The 26,446-nt window shown below is 36.7% G+C and overlaps 1 protein-coding gene across 2 annotated transcripts; it reads right to left on the bottom strand.

The window, feature by feature from the left end:
* Positions 1-10,482: 10,482 nt before the first annotated feature.
* On the bottom strand, positions 10,483-26,288 carry matk (megakaryocyte-associated tyrosine kinase). 2 transcript variants are annotated; one of them, XM_029430587.1, is made up of 13 exons: positions 26,051-26,288; positions 25,790-25,841; positions 24,267-24,380; positions 24,072-24,184; positions 23,311-23,530; positions 21,373-21,466; positions 21,231-21,296; positions 20,478-20,577; positions 17,983-18,067; positions 15,950-16,023; positions 15,556-15,751; positions 15,087-15,173; positions 10,483-12,201 (listed from the first exon to the last, which is right to left on the bottom strand). In XM_029430587.1, exons 2-13 carry the CDS (start codon positions 25,796-25,798, stop codon positions 11,986-11,988), a joined length of 1,374 nt encoding a protein of 457 aa, XP_029286447.1. In that variant the 5' UTR covers positions 25,799-25,841; positions 26,051-26,288; the 3' UTR covers positions 10,483-11,985. The 2 variants fall into 2 exon arrangements, with proteins under 2 accessions (XP_029286447.1, XP_029286446.1); XM_029430586.1 differs by having other exon boundaries at positions 24,072-24,187; positions 26,051-26,287.
* Positions 26,289-26,446: the final 158 nt, after the last annotated feature.

A 26,446-nucleotide genomic window follows, 5' to 3' on the forward strand; every position in this document is an offset into this window, starting at 1 on the left:
GTTTCTGCTCAAGTAATTGTTTTAAATGTCATTTCACATTCACCCCCACAGCAGGACACCCAAGCTAATGAAGCCTGGACAAGACTTTCTTTCATAAATGTATTGTTTTAAAAACAAAAGAGCCACTGAAAGTGTTCACTAAGCACACACATCCCCCCCCCCCATTATGTGGGCCGACATGCAAAAAGAGAGGAAACTTGAAATGATAACACATGAGGTTAAAACTACGATCAGCATAAAGCCTGTCTTCATGATGACCTATTAATCTATAATACACTTTTTCTTTCTCACATTAATCTCCCTTTAAAACCAGAATGTTTATTTCAACTATCAAATGACATTACTTCGTAAGATCGTCTTAAATCTCCGGAAAATATTTTAATTTATTTTGTCCTACATGTGATCTGTGTTCCGACATCCTCGTACAAGAAAACTTTATTTATTAGAGAAAATGCTTCTTTTATTACCTGTAGTGAACAAAACAATGAAGTAGGAGTGAATACAGTAACTTATGTTTTCAATATTTAAAAAGATATTTAATAAAAGTATTAAAAATGTAAAATCTTGAGTCATTAGCTGGTAAATAAATTTCAGGTAAATTGGACCAATAATTACTTCTAGACAGGAACATTAAATGCTGCTTATTTTTAATTGCAATACTTTCATTGGTTAATTTAGAAGAAAACTAAGTTTGTTCAATTTAGTAAACAATTAACATATTTTATCTACTTTTTAAATATTTTTTTATTTCAGTAAATATTTAAATAATTGAGTTTGTGCACATTATGAGTGAGAAACTATATGAGACGTGTCTTGTATTTAGTATAATGATGTTAATGCATCATAGAACTGTTTGTCAGAGCTGAAGTTATTGTTAAACATTGCATATATATATATATATATATATATATATATATATATATATATATATATATATATATATATATATATATATATATATATATATATATATAAGAAACTGTTATTCAGTCATATAAACCTAAACTTTATTTATTTATACAGCACATTTTGTGCAAAGTTGCAATACAAATACTTAACAATACAATGAAAATACACCAATAAACAAGTAAAAGAGAAGATACAAAAGTATATGTATTTAGTGGCTTAAGATTATAACAAAATAGATAGATAGTTACAAAAAAAACAAACATTATACCTTCAAACTTTAAGAAGAATCATTAAAAATAAGCATTTAACCACTAAATGAAAGAGTCTGTGTTGAGGGAGGAGCCTCCTGTAGTCTGGTGTCAGATGATGGAGGATGCAACACTTTAAAGAAAGATTCAGTTCAGCTTTAGTCCTCATGCAAAGACAAAGACAAAGAAATCTCCTCCTATTTTTGTTCATATCTACGATTTGTCCTTAGTTTTGCTGATTTCTGGGATTCACGTTTTCTTAGTTTTGCTGCTCTCTTAGGAAGGAAACACTTTTACGTTTTCTTAAGATAAGAAAAAATCATTTGTTTTTCCAACGCAGGGGGACATTTGGGGAACACAAAAAAAAAAGCATGAATATCATAAAATCAAATTTGTATTATTATATTTTATTATATGCTTCAGAGTAATTATAATGATTGGATTAATTAAAGAAACATTATCGAGTTAAAACCCTTAAAATATTTCTCTGAGATGCTTTTTGATTTTCCTGTAACAACAGAACTGACGCTCTGAAAAATCACAAGTTTACTTTGTTTCAGTTTGTTTGACATTATCTGCTGCAGACCGGCCCTTATTTAGTGTTTAGGAGGTGTTGCATATGCTAATAATAAATTGTTAAATATAATGAAGTGGGATTCCTCACACATGGAGAGGAGCAGATTTGGATGGTTAAGAAAGTTTGGTGCATCTGGAGTTAAAAGAATAAATTGAAAATGAAAACTCTAGTTGTAGAGGTGCAGGTTTTCTCTAAGGCCTTTCCATCGGAGGCTTTTTAACATTTCCCCTTTAAAGCTGCTGCAAAGTGCTTTTAACAATGATAACATGACACCAAGACATAGACTCCTCAAGGTTGTGATGCTTCATATTGACTGTGAACAAAAGCCCTGCTGCTGCTTCATTATCGTCACATACTCGGTTGTTGTTTCTTTGTGTGCTGGAGCACAAAAGTGTCTCCGAGCAGCTTTAAAGCAGTGGAGTTGACCCGGGCTTAATGTCACAGAAATCACCCGCGACTCTAAAGACGCTCAAGAGATTACCCGTGACCTCAAACATATCCAGAGATACGTTAGAGAAATGTCGATTTCAGAGCCAATTCAGATTCAGTCATTACTTCTGGGAGTATGTTCACAAAGCAAAGTCTGCTGAGAGGAAGAAGTTTGGTTTTTATGGGGAAAGTGGAGATTTTAGATGATAAATGCTCAGAAATCAAAAGTAAAGTTGTTTCTTCGGGATTTGCAATCAATGATTCACAATTAATTCATCTTGTTTGTCTATCTCTGTTCAATTAAATTCACCCCCTTAATTAATCATACATGTCAGAGTTTACCATTAACCATTACTACAGATTAAAACTTGTGCCAACTGTTTTATAAAACTAAATAAAAGCAAACATTGGACTCTAACATTAGACACCACACTCTGCACATACATAATGTAAAAGACAGCAGAAAATGTAGAGCCATGAAAATAAATTACGTAGGATTTGTGATCATCATTATTTTAGGAAACTTAAGATACTTTTCTGGCAAGTGAAGGCAATGCTGAGGTGCCTTAAACCTGCATTCTCTCTAATAACCACCAGGGGGCGACTCCACTGCTGTAAAAACAAGTTAGATTGTATAGAAGTCTATGAGAAAATGTTTCTACTTCTCTGTAACCTCCAGCAGGGGGCGACTCCTCTGGTTGTATAGAAGTCTATGAGAACATGTTTCTACTCCTCTGTAACCTCCAGCAGGGGGCGACTCCTCCGGTTGTATAGAAGTCTATGAGAACATGTTTCTACTTCTCTATTGATTTATTCCCTCAGTAACATTTTCCTGATGAGTTTATGTCTCAATCTGTAGTTTCAAGTCTTCTTCAACATGATGTTCATTTAGTAACTTATGGAAACATTTAGAGTAAAATAGACGATAAAGCAGCGTCTCTTTAGGGCGGGGCTACCTGTGATTGACAGGTCACTACCACAGTGTTGTTGTTTTCCTCTGAGAACTTTAACCCTTTCACAGTTTGTGTTTTCACTTCATGAAAGTTAATTGTAACATTTTGGTCGGCAAAAAATGGTGTCAAAAAATTGCTATTTGTGCAAGTTCACTCGGGCCAGAAAGAAAGATATCCTGACGTCTGCTGATAGATATAAACTGATTAATTGCTGAAACTGTTGTTCAAACCCACCAGAACTTTATTTTATATTCTGGTGGAGATTCCAAAGTTTACACATCTACCAAAAAAGCATAAAATGATGCACCTGATGGAATAATGTATTCATAAAAAACAATGGGTCCATTAGCTTAGCTAACATAGCTTAGCTTGATGAATGGATGTTTAACTGAAAATGACGCCCCCGTCCCAGCATGCAACACGGCATAACCATAACATTCCCTATACTGACATGTGGAAAGTGATGCCAGCCTTGCTGATCTCCAGCTGTACTATATGATAAAGTGAAAAAGCTAATTATTTTTTTAAATTAATACCAATAATATACAATCAAATATCCAAAATATTAAGGAAGCCATTAAGAAAATGAATAATCATCTAAATGTCAGCGCAGAAAACCGAACTGTAGCACAACAACATTATTTTGCCTCAACAGTCCTTCTTCGTCTCCATTAGAGTCGTCGGTCTGTTTGCAAAATGACTCTCACTGCCAACAAGCTTACGGCGTAATGATAGTCTAAGGTGCCCGTTTATCCCCTCATGATTTTGTTACTACATTTTTGTCCTTCCACTGTTTCTCTGTTATCCTAATTGCACATAAATTGGTTAAGAAGGAGCAGTGCAGTTATCAAGCTGCTTAGAATTATCAGATGACAATATAAGTCCCCCTGATCCTATTAGAGGTAAAAGCAGCTAACGTGTAAATGCACAGTGTCAGCTTACTGAGGGAAGTGGAGAGAGATGACGGGGGGAGGAGGGGGGAGGTGGAAAGGGGGAGAGAAAGGGTGGTGGTGGTGGTGTGACGGGGGGGGGGAAGGCGAATTCATGTGATTCTCTATCATGCAAAAGCACGCAGGCATAAAGAGAGAACACTCGGCTGTGATTGGCTGCTGAGAATTCCAGTGATTGGCTGCTGAGAATTCCATAGAACTGTTGCGATTGTTGTGATTGGCTGCTGAGAATTCCATAGAACTGTTGCGATTGTTGTCACGGTAACGTTAATTCCTCCCCCTATACAATTTGTTGGAATGACATACAAACTGTGTATCGTTCCTTTTTAATGTTCTAGCTGCCATGTTGGTTTGTTTACAGTTCTGTAGGCACACATAGTCATTCCCAACACATAATTACATTAAATACATCGACATTTTTTATTCCATTTTTACTTAGAGTAATAATAATAAATAAATGAAAGGAGAATAAAAGTATTGCTTTTCATAAAAAGAATATTATGATTGTGAATTAATTCTTTTAAAAATGTTTTGTTTACTTCTGTGAGCGATATCTGACGTGTGGTTGACGTTGGTGCCGTTGGTAACAAGGATTGTGAGCCAATAGTACAACGACGTTGGCATCAAGTGAAGTCTGTGTCGTCGCCGATCAAGAGTCTTATTGGAAAACGGAAGAAAATGGCATATTTTCAATTTACGCAGAAAAACATCTTGGAATATTGAAAGAAAAAGTAGGAAAAGTCGATGTGTCGTTAAAAGCAAAATGCAAGCGAGTGCAATGGAAACAGATCTAATGTAACCGTCATCACGTTAATAAATCAGGTGAGGTTCGACTAGCGCTCTTTTCATCACGTCATCCTGTTGCGGCCTCTTCTTCTGCAGATGTATAACGGTTTTCTGACGGGAGAACTGGCGCCACCAACTGTTTACTCTTGATGAACAAGCCCGAAGGATCGCATTACTTTAGTGGATGGAAACAAGTCTTGGTTCACATTTTCTTTTGTCAATTTACTCAAAATTTGGTTAAAATTTGCGATACATTAGTAAAGAAACCTGCAGAACACGACTGAGACGTCCACAGGAAAACGGGTCACCCTGAGAAGTCGTACCCTACCCTCACAATAATGCACCGTCTTTAAAGCTAATGGAAACTCTCAGGAACAAACAGCAATCACAAAACTGAACATGCAAAGGAATTATGACACAAACTAAACGCATATAGCAAATATTCTTTTCCTTTTGTTTATTAAAGGAGTAACTTAAGTTTACTTTGGCTGTAGTGTAAAAGAGTAACACTCTTGTGCTTTTCTTCAGCTGGTCGGTCACCTTGTCACGCAAGCAGCTCTTACGTCAGACTCTGAGACAGACGGTTGCTCTTAACCTTATTTATGAGGGCTAATTACAGCTGCACCCCGGGCAGAGTAAGCTCATAGTGTTTACACTCACCTGCCCGTCAACTCTCATCAGCTGTTTATATACATCTATACATATAAAGCTATTTTACTCTTAACAATGAAATGATAAATGTTTAATTATGAGTAATGCTATAATGTGTTATTTTATCTTTAGTTGTGTAATGTGAAATAATTACATTATAAATTATATATTGTATCATAGCTGATAACAATTACATTCTTATTACTTAAGTTATTAATGTTTATTGTAACATTTTATATACTATATTAATCATACGAAATGATTTATAAACCTTTAAGAAACTGTTTTATTATTAAACATTGACAAAGTATTAATTATCTGTCTAAACAATGTTTATAGATGCTTCACAAACTATTTATTCACCATTTAAAAAAAGTAATTCTAAACAATGTTTATAAACAAAGTGTTCATCTGTCAATGTAATGCTGTTTTTATTAAATCTTTAACAAATACTTAAAACTAAATAAATAAATAAAATAATTAATAGCATTACTAATAATTAGTAAACATATTTACATTTTATTAACAGTGAAATAATTTTTAATAAAATTTAAATTTAGCATTTATTAATGATGGTTGGTCTTTACACAGCATTATGTGAGTCCCACCAAACGTCAGGTTATCCTACTTGAAATATTTATTATTATTATTCTCACGATGACGATTACAGAGAAAAACATTCAGAACATAAAATGTTTTAAATCCGCGCAATAAAAGAAAAACTGTGATGAAGACGATTATGTGAAGAGCTCCTTCACTGACGTAAATCCACACGGAGACAAACATGGCCGCTGTTAACTCTTTAGTGTTAAAAGGCCAATCCATGATGCATATGGGCTTTTGCTGAACCTGACCTACTTACCCTTCTTCACAGCATGTTCTCAACTAAATCTTCTCCACACAGTTCTCAAGGTATTTTAAGTAGGAAGCAAACCCTTTGACTCCGGGCCAGACTATCGATCCAAATGTCGTTATGTTCGCACCGATCAACTGTAGGAAACCGGGATAAGTGTGCGCTTACTTACTGCGCTGCTTTTAAATATAATCCTAAAACTCAGCAGTTCTTCTCTTAGTGTGTTTTTATGTTCAACTTTAACCTTTAATATCAAAGTGTTCTTTTGTGTAATTGACCAGATGTTACTGTGATTATTTTCCTTTTATGTGAAGCACCTTGAGATTTTGCTGTATTTTAAAGTGTCCTATATACATTTAATTCTTCATTATTATTGTTATTATAACTATTAATATTTATTATTATAATAAAGAGCAGTGTTGGGGGAGCTACTTTAAAAGCACAGTGTGATAACTTCACACTGAAAGAAGTTAATAACAGCAAAACTGTTGGAAAAACTTTTTTTAACATCAATCCTCATTTTCATACATGTATATTATAACATACTTTATTTATGTCATCACTTCTTATCTCACAACCTGTCTTATTATTGTCTTTCCATCTTATTAGTCTTTTATTTAACTAGTGTACTGAATTACAGCAAAGATACCCCAAGGAGAAAGTTTGGTTCAATAAAGTTACTTAAAAAAAAAGAAAAGTCAAATTGACAATGTACATGTGATAGAAACTTCTAACATAATATAATTTAAAAAAAGCAACTCAAATTAGTTTATTTACAAAAGTGTACACTTGTTTACAGGTAGTACATAACAAAATAAAATAAAATAAAATATCGTCCGAAAAAAGTCTTTAACTTCAGCGCCTCATCGACAACCTTAACAATTAAAACAGTTTAACTTGACCTGTTACAGTCAAAACAAAAGGCTATCTTTTACTTTCAGAGCAACCAAAGAGGTTCAATTACAGGACAGAAGCAATGAAAGCAAATAAAAAGAATTCCTTTCCTTTTATTACTACATAAAAAATGAATGAATTAAGTAATTTAACTACTTTAATCACAATGCAAATATGAATATAAACTACTAGTTTAATTTCATGTAGTTCGCTCTCCAACACTGATTATAAGTCTGGTCTATTGAAGATATATAAACGTAAATACTATATAAAAACAACAGATTAACTTTAATAAAACGTGACATTTCCTTACAATTCCCTAATTATTTTTGGCTTCATTGGGCAAAATGTGCACAATAACCTTGAGCGTAGTGTAGTTACTCCTGCAGTATTTATCGCCTATGAATTTCACCATCTGAAGGAAGGCGCACGCACATCTGCATGTGTATCTGAAATGACCTGTGATTGTCCCCCGTCACAGGCGACGGTTTCTGAAGCCTGAAAACAGAGGCAGGTGCAGAGGAAAGCAGCTCTTCAGGGATGAGCAGGTGAAAGAGGTTTTGTGCTCATATTACCTCCGTCGCTTTAACCCTCGGACCTTCTGAAGTGACCACGATCTACTTAATCCTGATCACCATAAGCCCCAGCAGGGTCGTCCTGCTTCTTTAAGGGATCCTTTTTCCGTCATTGAGTCGTGAGGACACACGACGAACGTTAAGTGACGTATTTTATGGATATTTTCATATTATAGTCAATGCAAAATCTTCCTCACACTCCGTCCTGTGAACCTTTGCACATTCATCTGACAAAATACTACCACTTTTAAAATTGCACTGCATTTAATACAGATATACTGCACGTGTTTTTTCACAGTAATTTGTCATTTTTTGTAGATTCTTGTTTCTTGTACACATTTTTTAAATTCGATAATAGTTTTTATAATATATCTTTAGTTTTTTTTCAATATTTGCTTTTGTTTTTCCATTTTATTTTCTCTTAATGTGTTTAAGTTTTCACTATTATGCACCAAATCAAATGACTTGTATGTAAAAACTAATTTAGATTCTGCAGAACAATAACAGAACAGCTGATAAACGGTGCAATTAACCCAAAAAGTGAAAACTCAGCATCTGCAGGATGTTCGTGTCAAACGAGCAATTTGGATGAATTTTGAGCAGATTATTTCCTGTGATTATTACATCAGAGATCAGTTTTATTTTTAGGAGCGTTTAATAGAAGTCTCTGTCGGTATTATGTCATCTTTGTTTTTGTTTTTTTCTGTCAGCTACCATCCCGATTTCTATGAAACTTGGTGGAAGGGTGAAGCATGGGCCGAGGAAGAACCCATTACATGTTGGAGCGGATCCAAATCACGGGGGGATTCATGATTTATGTTTCACTTTCATTAACATTGCTAGATAAGGCTTTTGTGCTGCATTCATGTGGGGTTGGAATAATGGGAAAAATGAGTTTCCGACTGGGAAGATTCCCAGGAACACCCCCTCAAGTCGGAACAACAACTAGAAACAGATATCAACGTGTTCATTAGACGCTCTGAGCAATAAAAAAACATTGCGTTGTTTCCACAATGGGACACTCTGAGGAGCACTTGAATGCACCATTGGCCTTGGCGGAGGTCTCCAGTGCCACTCCGGTTAACATATGGGTACAAGGATAAAACCTTTGTCCTGATATTTCTGTGTCAGAGCTTTAAAAAGGCAAACTGACAAACAGCTAGGAAATAACCAATTGTATTCAGAAAATAAGTAAATCCTTCACTGAATAATATATATAACTCTAAGGCCGCAAATCTTTTATTATTATTATTATTATTATCTTCTTCTTTTTTTTTTTTTTTTACAATTGGTTGCTTTATAAATCCAGCTCATCCTATTAGAGAGCTTCAGGAAAACACCGAGCAGATTGAACAAATCGTGGAGGATCCTCGCTCTGAGCGATAACAAGAGGCAGAGGATCAAACCTCAATTTCTGGTCCGTCTCCTGGGACAGACAAATACCAGGCTTACGTAGACTTAAGTCAAATGACATCTTTAATTCAACTTCTAACGTGACAACAACCCCAAAAAAATAATAAAAAGGCTTCATTTTCTGGTGAGTTTTTATCTGAAAGTGTTTTTGTCTCGTCAGAAATATAAACATTTAATGGTAATTCTGTTAAAAAGCATCTGACAACCACAATACAGTGAAATGAGTGATACATTAATAAATATATTATATAACTGTATATGTAAAATAATCATGTGCAGTACAAAGATTAGGAAAGCAGAAAACATTCTGTACCTGTAAAAACCCCAAGAGATCCCAAGAGGACGTTGGATAACGTAAAGTCACTCTCATAATCTCAAAATCCCGATAAAGAGGGGACAGGAAGTAGTAATAACTGTGGTATTTCCCGTAGATTTAGTTTTACAAAATAAATTAAATTTGAATGATGTGAATCAAAGTCCGCCCCAACTATGCTGCCTGGTACAGTGCGACAGACAAAGTGTCACAAATACTGTGAGGTTTGGTGGCTAAACAAGAAATCTGGAAAACTAAAATGGCAAAGTTTATCTTTAAAGTCAAAAATATATTTAATTAACATTCATGAGGCAGCGGGGCCCCGGGCACAGACATGCAAAAGGCCCCAACACCTCTCCAACACAGGAGCAAGACACACAGACTTTACAGCTTGTGTCTCTTTGTGGTCATTTTGTTTCTCTTGTGTCTCTTTGTAGTCATTTTGTTTCTCTTTATAGTCACTTTGTTTCTCTTTATAGTCATTTTGTTTCTCTTTATAGTCATTTTGTTTCTCTTTGTGGTCATTTTGTTTCTCTTTATAGTCACTTTGTTTCTCTTTATAGTCATTTTGTTTCTCTTTATAGTCATTTTGTTTCTCTTTATAGTCACTTTGTTTCTCTTTATAGTCATTTTGTTTCTCTTTGTGGTCATTTTGTTTCTCTTGTAGTCATTTTAGTCATTTTATGTCTCTTTATAGTCATTTTGTGTCTCTTTGTAGTCATTTTGTGTCTCTTTGTAGTCATTTTGTGTCTCTTTGTAGTCATTTTGTTTCTCTTTATAGTTATTTTGTGTCTCTTTGTAGTCATTTTTTGTCTATTTGTAGTCATTTTGTGTCTCTTTGTGGTCATTTTGTGTCTCTTTGTGGTCATTTTTTGTCTCTTTGTGGTCATTTTGTTTCTCTTTGTAATCACTTTGTGTCTCTTTGTGGTCATTTTGTGTCTCTTTGAAGTCATTGTTTCTCTTTATAGTCATGTTGTGTCTCTTTGTAGTCATTTTGTGTCTTTTTCCTGACATTGCTCCCTGACAATAAATATAAATATTCTGTGTTTAATTTGCATGCAAACTTTGATCATACAGGTACCATATTCATACAGTAAACGGAGACTAAATCCTGTTTGCTCTTCACCTCATCGACTGAACCCACATTCAAACATTCAGGAGATTCAAACTCAAGGTTCAGTATTTCTAAAACATTATGGCATCTTACCGCCAAACACCAGTTGGCTTTGGCTACACAGACAACACTTGTTAGTTGTAACGCATTGGTGTGGTACGAAAAACAAAGTGTCCACAGACTTCACAAACAGTGGCCGAGCATCGTCCTGTGGTTTGAATGTTTGTTATTACAGTGAACACATTGTTTACATTATTTTCTTCCTTTTCCCCATATTGTTTTTCATGTATTTATTTTATTTTACTTGGATTAATTAGTTAGTTTTTCTTCTCATTTTGTATTCTTCCTTTTATTGTTACATTTATTATTTTTTTTAATATCTGAATTTTATGCAGTCTGATGTGTGTGTGCAAATAACACATTAAAATTAAATCTTTTAGTCACAAAAAAACATTTTAAAATGTATAATTTAAGTGTCAAAGGACAAGTTCTTTGCTTTATCTTGTCATTATGAAGTAAACGTTGATTGCACGATGTAATGGCTGTAGAATAATGACATCTGCGTTTGGATTGTCTCCCTGTAAGCTTTGCTTTGCCACCAGGTCCGATCTCCAGGGGAAACGAAGGCTCGATTTACGGCACAAAGCCGTTGAAAACGAAACGCAGAGTTTCCTGTGAAGTCAACCAATGAAAGAAACGAGCACAGGCTCTAAAAGTCACCTGATGACATCATTTGCATAAAGCTTCCTGGTTGTGTCGGTTGCAGCGAGAGAGAGAACAACGTGCTGTTGAGTGAAACTACAAACTAATAACTGTCATCAAGTATGGCAGTATGAACGTTACAGACACATTGCAATTTAAATAGTTTTTCATAAATAAATAAATTGTGTTCACATTAAACTAGGCCCTCGTGCTCAAAGCGAGGCGGTTTCTATGGAACATTCACAAGCAGCAAGCATATTTATTATCACAGGCTGCAGTTATATTGATTTAATTATTTAAGTTATTTGTATTTATTGTGCAACCACAAAGAAACTGGGGTACAGGGTATGTACTGTGTGTTGTACTGTGTGTTGGACTGTGCTTGACTTGAACTTGTTGGTGGCGCAAAAGGAAAAGTCACCAAAGTCGTTGAGGGTTTATCCTCTGGGGAGCGTGAACGTCTGTACGAACTCCAAATGGACCAAAGTAGAGAAGAGAATCCAGTTCAATGTGCACCGCGCCATCTTGTGTGACACACGCCAACCCAGCAGCGGGTAACAATGTGTGTGTTACCTCTCCGTCAGCCGCCACTCTGTTTCCATCACTATGAGTTCAAGATCAGCACCTGGATCCTGTGCCGATCCCCTCCCGACACCCCGGGCTGAGTTTCCCCATCTCTCGCTCGAGTTTCTCTCTCAGCTTGTGGAAGGCAGGTCTCCTGCGAGGCTCCGGCTCCCAGCACATCCTCATCAGGGAGTAAACGCCGGGGGGGCAGTCGTCTGGGGCCTGCATGCGATAGCCCCCCTCCACCTTCTCCTTCACCTCCTTCAGAGACTTCATGAATAGGAGGAGGGAAATAAATAAGAACAACGTCACCAAGTATCAGTGGTGGACAGTAACTAAGTACTGTACTCAAGTACAAATTCAGGGTACTTTACGTGAGTATTTCCATTTTATGTTACTTTATACTTCGAGTTCACTACATCTCAGAGGTAAATATTGTACTTTTTACTCCACTACATTTGTCTGACAGCTAGAGTTACTTTACATATTACAGTTTTATGAATCTCTCGAAATGTGCTGCTTTTGAATGTGAACGTTCGTCCCCAAAGACCACCGTCATAAAAGAGACGTCTGTAAAACTGCAAACAAGATCAATACACATTAATGTAACAGGAACATGTAACACACACATTAATGTAACAGGAACATGTAACACACACATTAATGCAACAGGAACATGTAACACACACATTAATGTAACAGGAACATGTAACACACACATTAATGCAACAGGAACATGTAACACACACATTAATGCAACAGGAACATGTAACACACACATTAATGTAACAGGAACATGTAACACACACATTAATGTAACAGGAACATGTAACACACACATTAATGTAACAGGAACATGCAACACACACATTAATGTAAAAGGAACATGTAACACACACATTAATGCAACAGGAACATGTAACACACACATTAATGCAACAGGAACATGTAACACACACATTAATGCAACAGGAACATGTAACACACACATTAATGTAACAGGAACATGTAACACACACATTAATGCAACAGGAACATGTAACACACACATTAATGCAACAGGAACATGTAACACACACATTAATGTAACAGGAACATGTAACACACATATTAATGTAACAGGAACATGTAACACACACATTAATGTAACAGGAACATGTAACACACACATTAATGTAACAGGAACATGTAACACACACATTAATGTAACAGGAACATGTAACACACATATTAATGCAACAGGAACATGTAACACACACATTAATGTAACAGGAACATGTAACACACACACATTCATGCAACAGGAACATGTAACACACACATTAATGTAACAGGAACATGTAACACACACATTAATGTAACAGGAACATGTAACACACACACATTCATGCAACAGGAACATGTAACACACACATTAATGCAACAGGAACATGTAACACACACATTAATGTAACAGGAACATGTAACACACACATTAATGTAACAGGAACATGTAACACACACATTAATGTAACAGGAACATGTAACACACACATTAATGTAGCAGGAACATGTAACACACACATTAATGCAGCAGGAACATGTAACACACACATTAATGCAACAGGAACATGTAACACACACATTAATGTAACAGGAACATGTAACACACACATTAATGTAACAGGAACATGTAACACACACATTAATGCAGCAGGAACATGTAACACACACATTAATGTAGCAGGAACATGTAACACACACATTAATGCAGCAGGAACATGTAACACACACATTAATACAACAGGAACATGTAACACACACATTAATGTAGCAGGAACATGTAACACACACATTAATGCAGCAGGAACACACACACACACACACACAGACACACACACACGCTGTTTCTATTGGTCTCTCAGCCAACAGATAACTATTACCCAGCGCAGAGTTTAATTAAGAACACAAACTTGACCCAAATAAATCAACCTGCATATACATTTACAAGCAGGCTGTAATTGGGAGGTAATCGTTTGCATTTAAAGGGACACCGCCTGACGTAAAGTGGAAAAGAGACATACTAACTGTGCCTTTGATTAATGCTGCCTGATCCTGCTGACCTCACTAAACCTCGAGTGGCACAGATTACCTGAAAGCGACAGATACCACAGATAAGGAGCAACTTCCTCTTCCTCCAGACCCAAACAGGTTATAAAGTAGATTAGTTAAGCTGGAAACAATAAGATTATTTCAACATGTTGTCCCATCACAAAACCTACAGTAAATCTGGATCCTTGCTGACGCACTACCGTGACACGAGTGAACTGAGCACCCCGAGTGAACCGAACGACCTGGCACAGATCCTGCTCAGAAGCAGTAAGTCGGTCCAGAAGAGGAACGGTGTAGTGACGAAGCCGGCGGCACAGTTAAGTAACAAGCTGCAGTCGGGACAGAGAGGACAGCTTCCTCAGAGTCCTACTTTCTTTATAGGGTGTCCTCTCTCAAAATGATTATTAGTGAGCGTGGAGAGAGATACAGAAAAGATGGAGGTCTGCGACTTCTCAGACAAAGAGTGGTTGTGCAGCTGCTTAATAATAACAAAGTGTAAATAAAGTCATATTAGGTTGTGAGGTTAACCAGTTAAACGCAAAGTGTTTCTTTCTGCTTTATTGCTGAGAGTTATACGAGAAGGTGACGTCATCTGGTCCCGGCCAAGAAATAGTTCTGCACATAACCCCCAACAATTGTTGTTGCTTAGATTAAATAAACGAGGTATTACATGTTAATGAATTATTGTTATTGAGTCTAAGAGGAGTCATTTCCGGGTTTCCAGTCTTTATGCTAAGCTAAGCTAACCATGGCCTGTCTGGAGCTTCATATTTAAAGGACACGAATCCCTTATAACAAGACATTATAACACCGCAGTATGAAATCACTTCACTAAATCTAATACATTTTCAGCTGCATTTCGTTATAAAAAGCTTGAACACAATATGAATTATTATAATTAAGTATACATTCTTTAATAAGAACATGTAATAATACTTGCATTATGTAAGCAACCAAAGACACACACACACACACACACACACACACACACACACACACACACACACACACACACACACAAACACACACACAGTGTAATAGTGATGTGTTCAGGGGCTACGTACCATCTTAGGGTAAGGTTGCCGACCGTAAGAGAAGATCTCCCACAGAAGAACGCCGTAGCTCCAAACGTCTGACTTTGTGGAGAATTTCTGCAAAATGGGAGCAAATATATAAAAACATAAAAACTGTGGAACTCTTTTCTAATAGGGAATACTTTGTAAAGGGTTTATAAGTTGTTATAAACCCAGTGAGTAATCAAACTGTCAGCTCCTGATGAACTAAATAAACCCACAAGTTAGAGAAAGAAAAGCATCCGGTCATTAAAACCAACCGGCTCCTTACTGATGGATTATTACTGAATATAAAGCGTTAATAAATGATGCGTTAACCATTATTACGGCGTCTAAACTTATGAATGCTTTATAAAACATGCCTTATTATAAATATTAAAAAGACACAGAAACACATAGGAACACAATAAAAACAAATCTCAGACAGAAGAAAAGTGACCGAGCAGCGCCTCCCACCGACCTCTTTCTTCAGCGCTTCGGGCGCGGTCCATTTGACCGGCAGTTTGGCGTTATCGGACTCTTTCGAGTCCACCTTGGTCAGGCCGAAGTCGCTGACCTTGGCCACGCTGTCGTCAGACACCAGCACGTTACGAGCCGCCAAATCTCTGTGAATCAACTTCTTGGACTCCAGGTACTCCATCCCCTCACACACATCCCTGAGCACACACACACACACACACACACACACACACACACACACACACTGTAAAGTGTCTGAAAAGTGGTATAAATAAACTTACCTCACAGTCTTTGCATGTATGGACACACACTGTATAACTCTGCACACGCTATCATTTGTACATAATATTAAAACCATTGACGTCTGTCCAAACACACACACAGTCTGAACTCACAGAGCAAAGCGGAGCAGCTGAACTGAGTGTACAACCGAGCGTCCTCTTGTCCGGAGGAAGTTGACAAGGTTTCCCTGCAACACAAACACACACAGTGTGTAAATAACTGAGAAAATACTCAAACAAAGCTCATTTAGAAGATTTCTCAGTTAGTATTATGAGAAGCACTACAAGCAGAGGATCTCTTCTTTTGGTTTGCCAAGGTGTTAAGCCGGAGCTAACCAAGTTATTTACTATTTAAAATGTCACCTTAAGTCATAATATGACCGTATTCGAGGCCGAGCAACCACAATGAGCTTCTGGGCTTTGGCCTAATGTCATTAACCAGGAGAAGTCCGACTCTGACTCCTTAAAGCTGGATGCCATCAGAGGCTCCAACTGGCATCAGGGCAGCCAGGCGTTAAGGTTAAGGTCACTTCTCATTGTCTGTCGTAGGAGGAAATTGCCTTTAATTAAGAGGCGATGTATCAAACCCAAACTTCACAATAAAACACATGAAATGAAAACAGATTAAATTAATCACAGAAGCCATTCACTCTGTTAAAGGGATCGTTTGGATGTTGTATGAGGTTCTTCTCCACAGTCAGTGTGTTACCTGCAGAAACAGACAGGAGCACCAGCAGGAAGTAAAGCAATGTGCTGCTGTGGACGGGGAAGCAGCAAAACTCATTTTAGCCACTAAAAATTTCATATCAGTTTAAGTGTATGCTATATTTAGAATATTTCACCACTTTCTGACGGGGAACTGAAGCCGTTATCGATGCTCTCGCCAAAGCCACCAGACTCCATTGACAAAAACAGTAATTTCACCTTTCAGGTTGAATTATTCAGGCCGCGATCGGTTAGTTAGTTTGTCTTATTGTGTGACTTTGGTGATTCTTAACTAAACCTTTAAAACCCCAAAGTCACACAATAACACAAACTAACTAACTGATCAAAGCAGCTGTGGACCAGCAGCCCCCGTGTTCTGTGAGGTAAAATTACTGTTTTTTCCAATGGAGTCTGGTAGCGAGAGCGTTGATAATGGCTTCAGTTCCCTGTCTGACGGCAATGTATTTTAAGTGGTTAAAATACTTTTTGCTGTTGCCCACGTCCTCAGCAGCACATCGCTCAGCTTCCTGCTGGTAATCTTGTCTGTTTCTCCAAACTGCATCTACTGCAGGTACACTGACTATAGATAATTACCTCATGCATCCAAACTATCTCTTTAAAAACTACACGAACAGTGAAAACCTGCAGTGCGTCCTTCCCTCTCTGTCTATCCTTCAGGAGTTGTCCAGATCACTTTATTACCCACAAAGTAAAGCAACCCACATAAAATAATAAACCCCCCATAAGTATTTATTTTTCACTGGCTGCTGGAGGTGAATTTGCATAACAAAAAAGCAGATATGTTTATAGCTGTTGAGTCAAACTTTCTGATTTAAAAGGATTCAAACGCTCCTGAATTGGCCCTCTTCCTCCTACACTGGTAATACATTGAGAGATGTGGTTTTACATCAATATATGAGTTTACGTCGATGGTTGAAACAAAGCTAGCTAATGCTAGCTGACTGTAGCTAATTTAAGCTGCACTTAAGCAAAGCATGAACCGCAACGCTCGTGTGACCGACATCAAGGTCACTGTGCATCCTGCAAACAGCTGTTTAAAAAAATAAAAAATGATATTAAGAAGAAGTTGCATCTTTCTTTCACTCGCTTACAGAACAAATTCCAGATCAATATCTGTACGACACGAGGCGCTGGAGCTCATGGGAAATGCAGTTTTCATTCTGGGGAAACACTACCACTAGTGTCCACAGGGGGCGCCAACATCAACACAACATGAGAGTTTGTTGTTTGTTGTTGCTTTAAATAGTACAAAGCAACGGGCTTTCACTTATTATATAATATTGCATTTTCTGCTCCATTGTGTGATGAATAAAGTCTTCAAGATCAATATGTATTCACTGTTATCTTTATTTTTATGTGTTACCGGTTGTTATTATAATCATGTTTTATTTTCTAACTGATAAATGATGCGTTCACTGTACCTTAGTCATGAGCTCTGTGACGATATGAAGCCCTTTGTGCAGAATCACCCCCAACAGTCGCACCAGGTTTTTATGCTGCAGCTTCCTGGAAGAAGTGAAGCCACATTAAAAACACTGACAGCAGGAATAACAAGTTATAATGAATTCAAAAGTATATGATCACGTGCACAACAAGTCAACGTTAGTTAATTTCTTATTGAGCACACACATTAATGTAACAGGAACATGTAACACACACATTAATGCAACAGGAACATGTAACACACACATTAATGTAACAGGAACATGTAACACACACATTAATGTAACAGAAACACGTAACACACACATTAATGTAACAGGAACATGTAACACACACATTAATGTAACAGAAACACGTAACACACACATTAATGTAACAGGAACACGTAACACACACATTAATGTAACAGGAACATGTAACACACACATTAATGTAACAGAAACATGTAACACACACATTAATGTAACAGGAACACGTAACACACACATTAATGTAACAGGAACACGTAACACACACATTAATGTAACAGGAACATGTAACACACCCATTAATGTAACAGAAACACGTAACACACACATTAATGTAACAGGAACATGTAACACACACATTAATGTAACAGGAACAGGTAACACACCCATTAATGTAACAGGAACATGTAACACACACATTAATGTAACAGGAACATGTAACACACACATTAATGTAACAGGAACATGTAACACACACATTAATGTAACAGAAACACGTAACACACACATTAATGTAACAGGAACATGTAACACACACATTAATGTAACAGGAACATGTAACACACACATTAATGTAACAGGAACATGTAACACACATATTAATGCAACAGGAACATGTAACACACACATTAATGTAACAGGAACATGTAACACACACATTAATGTAACAGGAACATGTAACACACCCATTAATGTAACAGAAACACGTAACACACACATTAATGTAACAGGAACAGGTAACACACCCATTAATGTAACAGGAACACGTAACACACACATTAATGTAACAGAAACACGTAACACACACATTAATGTAACAGGAACATGTAACACACACATTAATGTAACAGGAACATGTAACACACACATTAATGTAACAGGAACATGTAACACACACATTAATGTAACAGGAACATGTAACACACACATTAATGTAACAGGAACATGTAACACACACATTAATGTAACAGGAACATGTAACACACACATTAAAGTAACAGGAACATGTAACACACACATTAATGTAACAGGAACATGTAACACACACATTAATGTAACAGGAACATGTAACACACACATTAATGTAACAGGAACATGTAACACACACATTAATGTAACAGGAACATGTAACACACACATTAATGTAACAGGAACATGTAACACACACATTAATGTAACAGGAACATGTAACACACACATTAATGTAACAGGAACATGTAACACACACATTAATGCAACAGGAACATGTAACACACACATTAATGTAACAGGAACATGTAACACACACATTAATGTAACAGGAACATGTAACACACACATTAATGCAGCAGGAACATGTAACACACACATTAATGTAACAGGAACATGTAACACACACATTAATGTAACAGGAACATGTAACACACACATTAATGTAACAGGAACATGTAACACACACATTAATGTAACAGGAACATGTAACACACACATTAATGCAGCAGGAACATGTAACACACACTTTAATGTAACAGGAACATGTAACACACACATTAATGTAACAGGAACATGTAACACACACATTAATGTAACAGGAACATGTAACACACACATTAATGCAGCAGGAACATGTAACACACACTTTAATGTAACAGGAACATGTAACACACACATTAATGTAACAGGAACATGTAACACACACATTAATGTAACAGGAACATGTAACACACATTAATGTAACAGGAACATGTAACACACACATTAATGTAACAGGAACATGTAACACACACATTAATGCAACAGGAACATGTAACACACACATTAATGTAACAGGAACATGTAACACACACATTAATGTAACAGGAACATGTAACACACACATTAATGTAACAGGAACATGTAACACACACATTAATGTAACAGGAACATGTAACACACACATTAATGTAACAGGAACATGTAACACACACATTAATGTAACAGGAACATGTAACACACACATTAATGCAGCAGGAATATTAACCCAGAAACATCATATTTCAGGAAACATTTTGCTGCACAATCAAGACTTTTCATACTTTAAGAACATTTTACTTTTCATACATTTACTGAAGTAAAGTTGTGAATGCAGGACTTGTACTCGTAGAGTATTTGTATCATGCTTTTACTTTTAAGTAAAGGATCTGAAAACTTCTTCTATCTCTGACAAAATGTGAAAACATTAAAATTGAATAAATCTTCAGACTCACGTCATCACCGTCGTCTCCTGCAGGAAGGCCTGAGCGGTCACGTCACATTTAATGGTCTTGACTGCCACCCTCTGGCCCATATAGTGTCCTTCATGAACAGCTGGGGGGACACACACACACACACACACAGCATTACATCAAACTAACGAGGACTTCATTATTATTTTATGTAAATGTTAGAAGACACTTTTTCATTGTAGATGTTTTGAAGGTAGATAAATAAATGTTCTTCATTTTGCTCATATTTACAGACACAATAAATATATAGAAACGGACACCACAGTACAAAACATGATTATAAAACACAAAGTCTGGATGTCTTCATCATTTTGTCGACTGACAGACTAGTTTATTTAATCGACAGATTTGTGAAACTGCACAAAGAATCATGTAAAAGCTCCACGTTAAATATATAATATAATAATATGTGTTTATAAGTTTGCACAATCTAAAGTTTACGTCACCTTTATCCTTAATGCAATTCAAATGTTTAATTTCACTTCCAGTTGTTCTAGTTGATACATTTTAGCTGCTTTTTTAAAATTATTATTAGTTTTACGTGCGTTTATAATTGTTTTTAAATCTCTTCCTCAATATATTTCAGAATTTAAATAAAGGTTGAATACGTTTCTTGGATTCAGCATTAAAAACAACTAATCAGCTGAATCAATCTCAGTCGACTAAGACCAAACATTCAACTAATCGACAAAGAATTATCAAAGTACAAAGAGAACAATAATAAAAGTAGCTCACCACCAAACTCCCCCTCTCCGATATTCTTCCCCAGTTTGAGCTTCGTGATGTCGAGCAGCCATCCAGCTGCAGACAGACGTGAACTGTAAACCTTCATAATCTTTATTATTATATTTCATCTGCATTTGTACATGGAACTCACTTTTCGACAGCTCCAACTCGGCAGATTTGGTTCCATGTTTTTGTTTTGGCTTCAGGAGAATCGTAGCGATGGAGCCTTTGTTCTTCGAGTAAAACTGAAGAGATGGAAACAGTTTAGTTTTTATACTCGATCATTTCTTTCTTTTTACATCTGCAACATCGGTCATTTCATTTGGTGCGTTTCTGGTTCTCCACTCTTTGTGTAAACTAAGTACATTTACTCAAGTACTGGACTTAAATTACATTTTTGAGGTACTTTCTGCCATTCAGATTAATAATACAGAATATAATTAAAATATGATAATAGATCAAATAAAATAAGATAAAGGGGGTCATCAGCATAGAAAGTAATTAAAATAAGCTCCACCAGCTGCAACATTAAAGTGATGAGCATCAATCACTAGAATTCAATATAATAATATACAATATTATTCTGAAATAGGCCATTCTGCATCACAAGTTCTTTTTGACACTTTTTTATTTAAGTACGAGTTTGAATGCAGAACTTTTACTTACAGAATATTTCTACACCGTGGTATCACTACTACATCTCCAAAGTACGTCGTGCTTGTAGTATATTGAAAGTTGTGTATTTAAAAAACACTAAAGGTTTCCATGCCGGTTCTAAACTCTCCGTGCAGCTCATCAGTTTCATGCGTCGTCATAAAACAAATGTGGATTCACACAGGAAGCCACTAGAACATGACAATGAGAGTTTAATCTGTATTTAGCTTTAGAAATCATCAGAAGGACCGCCGCACACAGTGTGTGTAGATACTGCTCAGTGTCTCCGACCACAAAACACATCAAGGGGCTGAATTAAATGATATCTCCAGCAGTCTGCACATGATTCAGCCTGAATGTTCCTCTGGACGTCCTCCCTGCGTTTCCTCAGAAGACTAAGTCAGCCGGTGTGACTCAGGCCTGAAGCCGTCTGCGGCTCGCTGATAACACGACGCGTTCACTGCCCTGCCCCCCCCCCCGCCCCCCCACACATAGTGTCCTTCGTGAACAGCTGACACACACACACACACACACACACACACACACACACACACACACACACACACACACACACACACACACACACACACACACAGAAACAGGCCAGATAAAGCCATAAAAGGACTGAGCTTCTGGTGTCTGTGGTGGAAGAAGATCTTTAACTTCAGTAAAAGTAGCAACACAACACACTTAAAGCTCTCATCATGCAGAATGGACTCATACAGTAACTTGTGTCACTAATTATTTATGTAATAACACATCAAAGGTAAAGTTGGGGCTACTTTTAATGACTTTATTCTGCTATGATGTCATCAATTGATTGGTTGATTAATATTATGTAAATAAAGTTATAAAGTTAGAATAATTCATTAGCATAAAATAAAAATGCTAATAATTTATAAAAAGAAAGGTCATAAAGAGGGAATACAAATAAAATACATGTGCGGCTCATCTTAAAAATGTATAATAATGATAATAATAATAATAATAATAATAATAATAATAATAATAATAATAATAATAATAATAATAATAATAACACACGATGGAGCATTAGTTTAGGATCTCTAGTGTCTCATATTTATATGTATTTATTAGGGAAGTACTTATTAATGATTCATCATTAATTAAGTCGTTCCTGCTTCGTTTCTTAATTAACTAATTAATAGATTCTACTTATTAACTAAAGGTTTCCTGGTAACTACTCAAAATGTTGCGTGTCTTATTATAAAGTGTTAGCGAAAGACCTTCAGGGTTTCTTACTTACCTCCATCATGTCAATGTGTGTCGTCAACAAACAATAAACTTTAAACTTTAATGTTCATTTCACTTTTAACCGTGTTTACTATTTGGTATATTTTGCTTATTCCTATATGTTTTTAACTGTCTTGATTACACAACTTGGATTAAATCCAGCCGGGAGTTTCTTACGTACCTCTATCATGTCAATGAGGTTGTAGAAATACTGTGTGTTGTCGATGGCCAGCTTGTTGTCCCGATATCTCACCCGGTAGTGGATAACGTCTCCGGAGACGCTGACGCACAGGACGTAGTCGCCGGGATGGCGGATGGACTCTCGGACCAGGAAGAGCCCGTCCTCGGCCGGCTGCAGCTTACACACCGCCTCTGGACCCGAAATCTTCCCGTGAAACCAACTGGTGACAGACGGCCCAGGGTGAGACGCGTAAACATCTCAGACATATCTCACAGATGCTCATGTGCTAACAGACAGGAGGAGAAGTCAGAGGTTTACACAACAAAAACAGGAAGTTAAGAGAATGTTTGTGTCAAACCCTCGCTGTGTGGTCACAAGATGTTTTCATGATTAACCGAGAAAGCAGCTAAAGTTAGAATCAGAGTCTCACGGCTGCTGGTTACTGCAGGTAATAACGCCATCATAAGAAACTTCCACACAAGACAAGCAGCTAAAAGTGCTTTACAATAACGGACAACAGACACATACATGGGAAATAAGAAGGAAAATAAAACACACTTGAGAACTACAATAGCACTCCTGACGGAGGTTATAACTGGAGGTTATAAGGTTCCTTACTGGAGCTGCTGCCCCCGCGACCCGACCCCGGATAAGCGGTAGACGATGGACGGATAAAAATAGGATGAGATTTAGAGTGTGTGACATAAGATCAGTGGAGAACCTGCAGGAGAACAAGTGTAAAATGTCGAGAGGAGACTCACGGCATGAAGCTGAGGCCGGGGTCGACACGCAGAGCTTCTCTTTCGCGCACATTGGACGAGTTTATGAGTCCTTCCCCTCCCGTGCTGTTGTGTCTGGCCTTGTAATATCCCTTCTTCTAGAAAACAGCAAAGTGTCAAATACAAAATAAGTGTAAACAAATACTTTCTGCAGCTCATTTTTAAAGATGGCCGTACCGTGCCGTGGTCAACAATGGTGAGGACGTCTCCTTTGTGGTACGACAGCTCTTCAGGTTTTGGTTTCCTGTGGTCGGCCTTAGCTACACACTGCGTACCGGCAGCCCAGCTCATCTACAGACGCAGAGGAATAACAATAACAATAATAATAATAAAAATAAAAATAAGTTACATTAAACAATAACAATAAAAATAAGTAACATCATCATAATAGTAATAAATAACAATTCAACTAAGTAAAATAATAACATAATAAAAATAGTAGTAGCATAATAATAATAATAAAAATAATAAGAAACATAAAACAATAATAATTCAACTAAGTAAAATAATAAAAATAGTAGTAGCATAATCATTTTAATAAAAATAATAATAATAATAATAATACATAAAAACTGAAATAAGATAACATAATAATAAAAGAGGATAAAATAATTATATTATATATAATATAATATATTATATTTAACTGCTGGTTGTAATAAACAACAACTTTACGAATATTATTAATGTTTTATTTTATAAGAACATTATCACTTAATAAGAACGATGCAATATGCAATTAATAGAGACTAAGCTCTGTTATTTTAGTCATTTTTGATTTCCAGGAATTATCTTTAAATAATTGTTTAACTTTAACTCAATAACTTGTCATGATTCGTTCATCATTAGAAACTTTATTCTTCTCTGTTCAATGCTCGTCTGTAAACAAATTGCACATGTTTGCAACGTCCAGCAGCATCGAGTAAAAGACTCAAAGTTAAGTTGGAGACGTACAGACTTCACTACGTCTCTATTTCACCTCAAATGAATGCAGAAGCGGGGCGAGGATGAAAACCTCCCTCCCCACAGAGACTGAGGAAGAGGGTTCTTTGCGTAGGCTATCGGAGCCTTGAACAATAGACAATAACCTCTTGTCTACATCTACTATCTACTATCCTCGTGACAGTGTGGTAATACTACTTCTACTGAAGTAAACAATCTGAACGCTTCCACATCTGTTATTATTAGTACAAACTGAAATGCAACCCTCGTCAAAAGATGTTTTAACGTAGAAGTATGCGAGTATAATCAGGAAATTGTACTTAAAGTACGTAAAAGTACTCAACGCACAAAAAATAGTGGTGAGAAATGTCGTCACAATTAACCCCAAAGTTCACAACCAACAGTTCAAACCTCAAAATGAGGCAAAAATATATTGAAATACTTAAAACACATTTGAGAAGCTGGAAATGTTTCTGCATGAAAAACTAAACAAAATTGTTTCCAATTAATTAATTAAGATAAATAGACGAATTGTTTCGGCTCTACTTGTATTTATTTTGTGCAAATTCAAAAACTCTTAATTTGTAAAGTAACTAAGGTTAGTACCTCAAAATTAAACTTAAATACAATAATTGAGTAAATGTATTGACTTGTATTCCCCCCATTGCATTTTGATATTTTTAGTTTCACATTAAAAAGACCAGAAAATATCTGCGTGCCAACAGACCCCGGTCTCCCCTACTTATCACAGTACATACCTTTGCCATGAGCAGGGCTGGGGGGCTGGGTATTAATTCTGTGTTTGAACACCTGTCGAGGAGAAAAAGTGTCTCTGAACAAGAAGAAAATCTACATTTAAGTCCATGAAATGCTTAAAATAGAGACTTTAAGAGAGGTGGATCCAGAAACACAATAAAGACGAAGATGTTAGCGGGATGTTGTGTCGCATAAATCAAAAGTAACACCGCCCCTGACAGCTTGCTCAGGCTGGTTTCTTGTCGACATGAATGTTTCATTACCTGCAGCTCAGTGTGAAGCCTTCCTCTTCAGGACAGCTGCACAAACAACGAGTTCACAACCCCTCCTTTCTGCGGAGACATGCTCCTGACATGCTCCTGACATGCTTCTGACATGCCTTCATGAGAAGAGATCAGCAGGAGCCTGCAGCGCAGATGTTCGTCCCGACAGACACCAGACCTGCAGATGTGAGGGGACATCAGTCCTCAGGCCACTTCCTCCAGATTGTGGGAAACGCGATTCATATTGCATGAGGCGACGCAAGAAGTGACGCTGCGAGTCTCTTCAATTCATTATTTATGCTTTTCTTTCTCATTTTTATTCACACATTTATAATTTCTCCTATAACTGAGTAATTGTCATTTTATCTGTCTGTGGTGGAAAGTAACTAAGTATAA

This window comes from Cottoperca gobio, chromosome 4 (assembly GCF_900634415.1).
Source record: "Cottoperca gobio chromosome 4, fCotGob3.1, whole genome shotgun sequence".
Taxonomy (NCBI): Eukaryota; Metazoa; Chordata; class Actinopteri; order Perciformes; family Bovichtidae; genus Cottoperca; species Cottoperca gobio.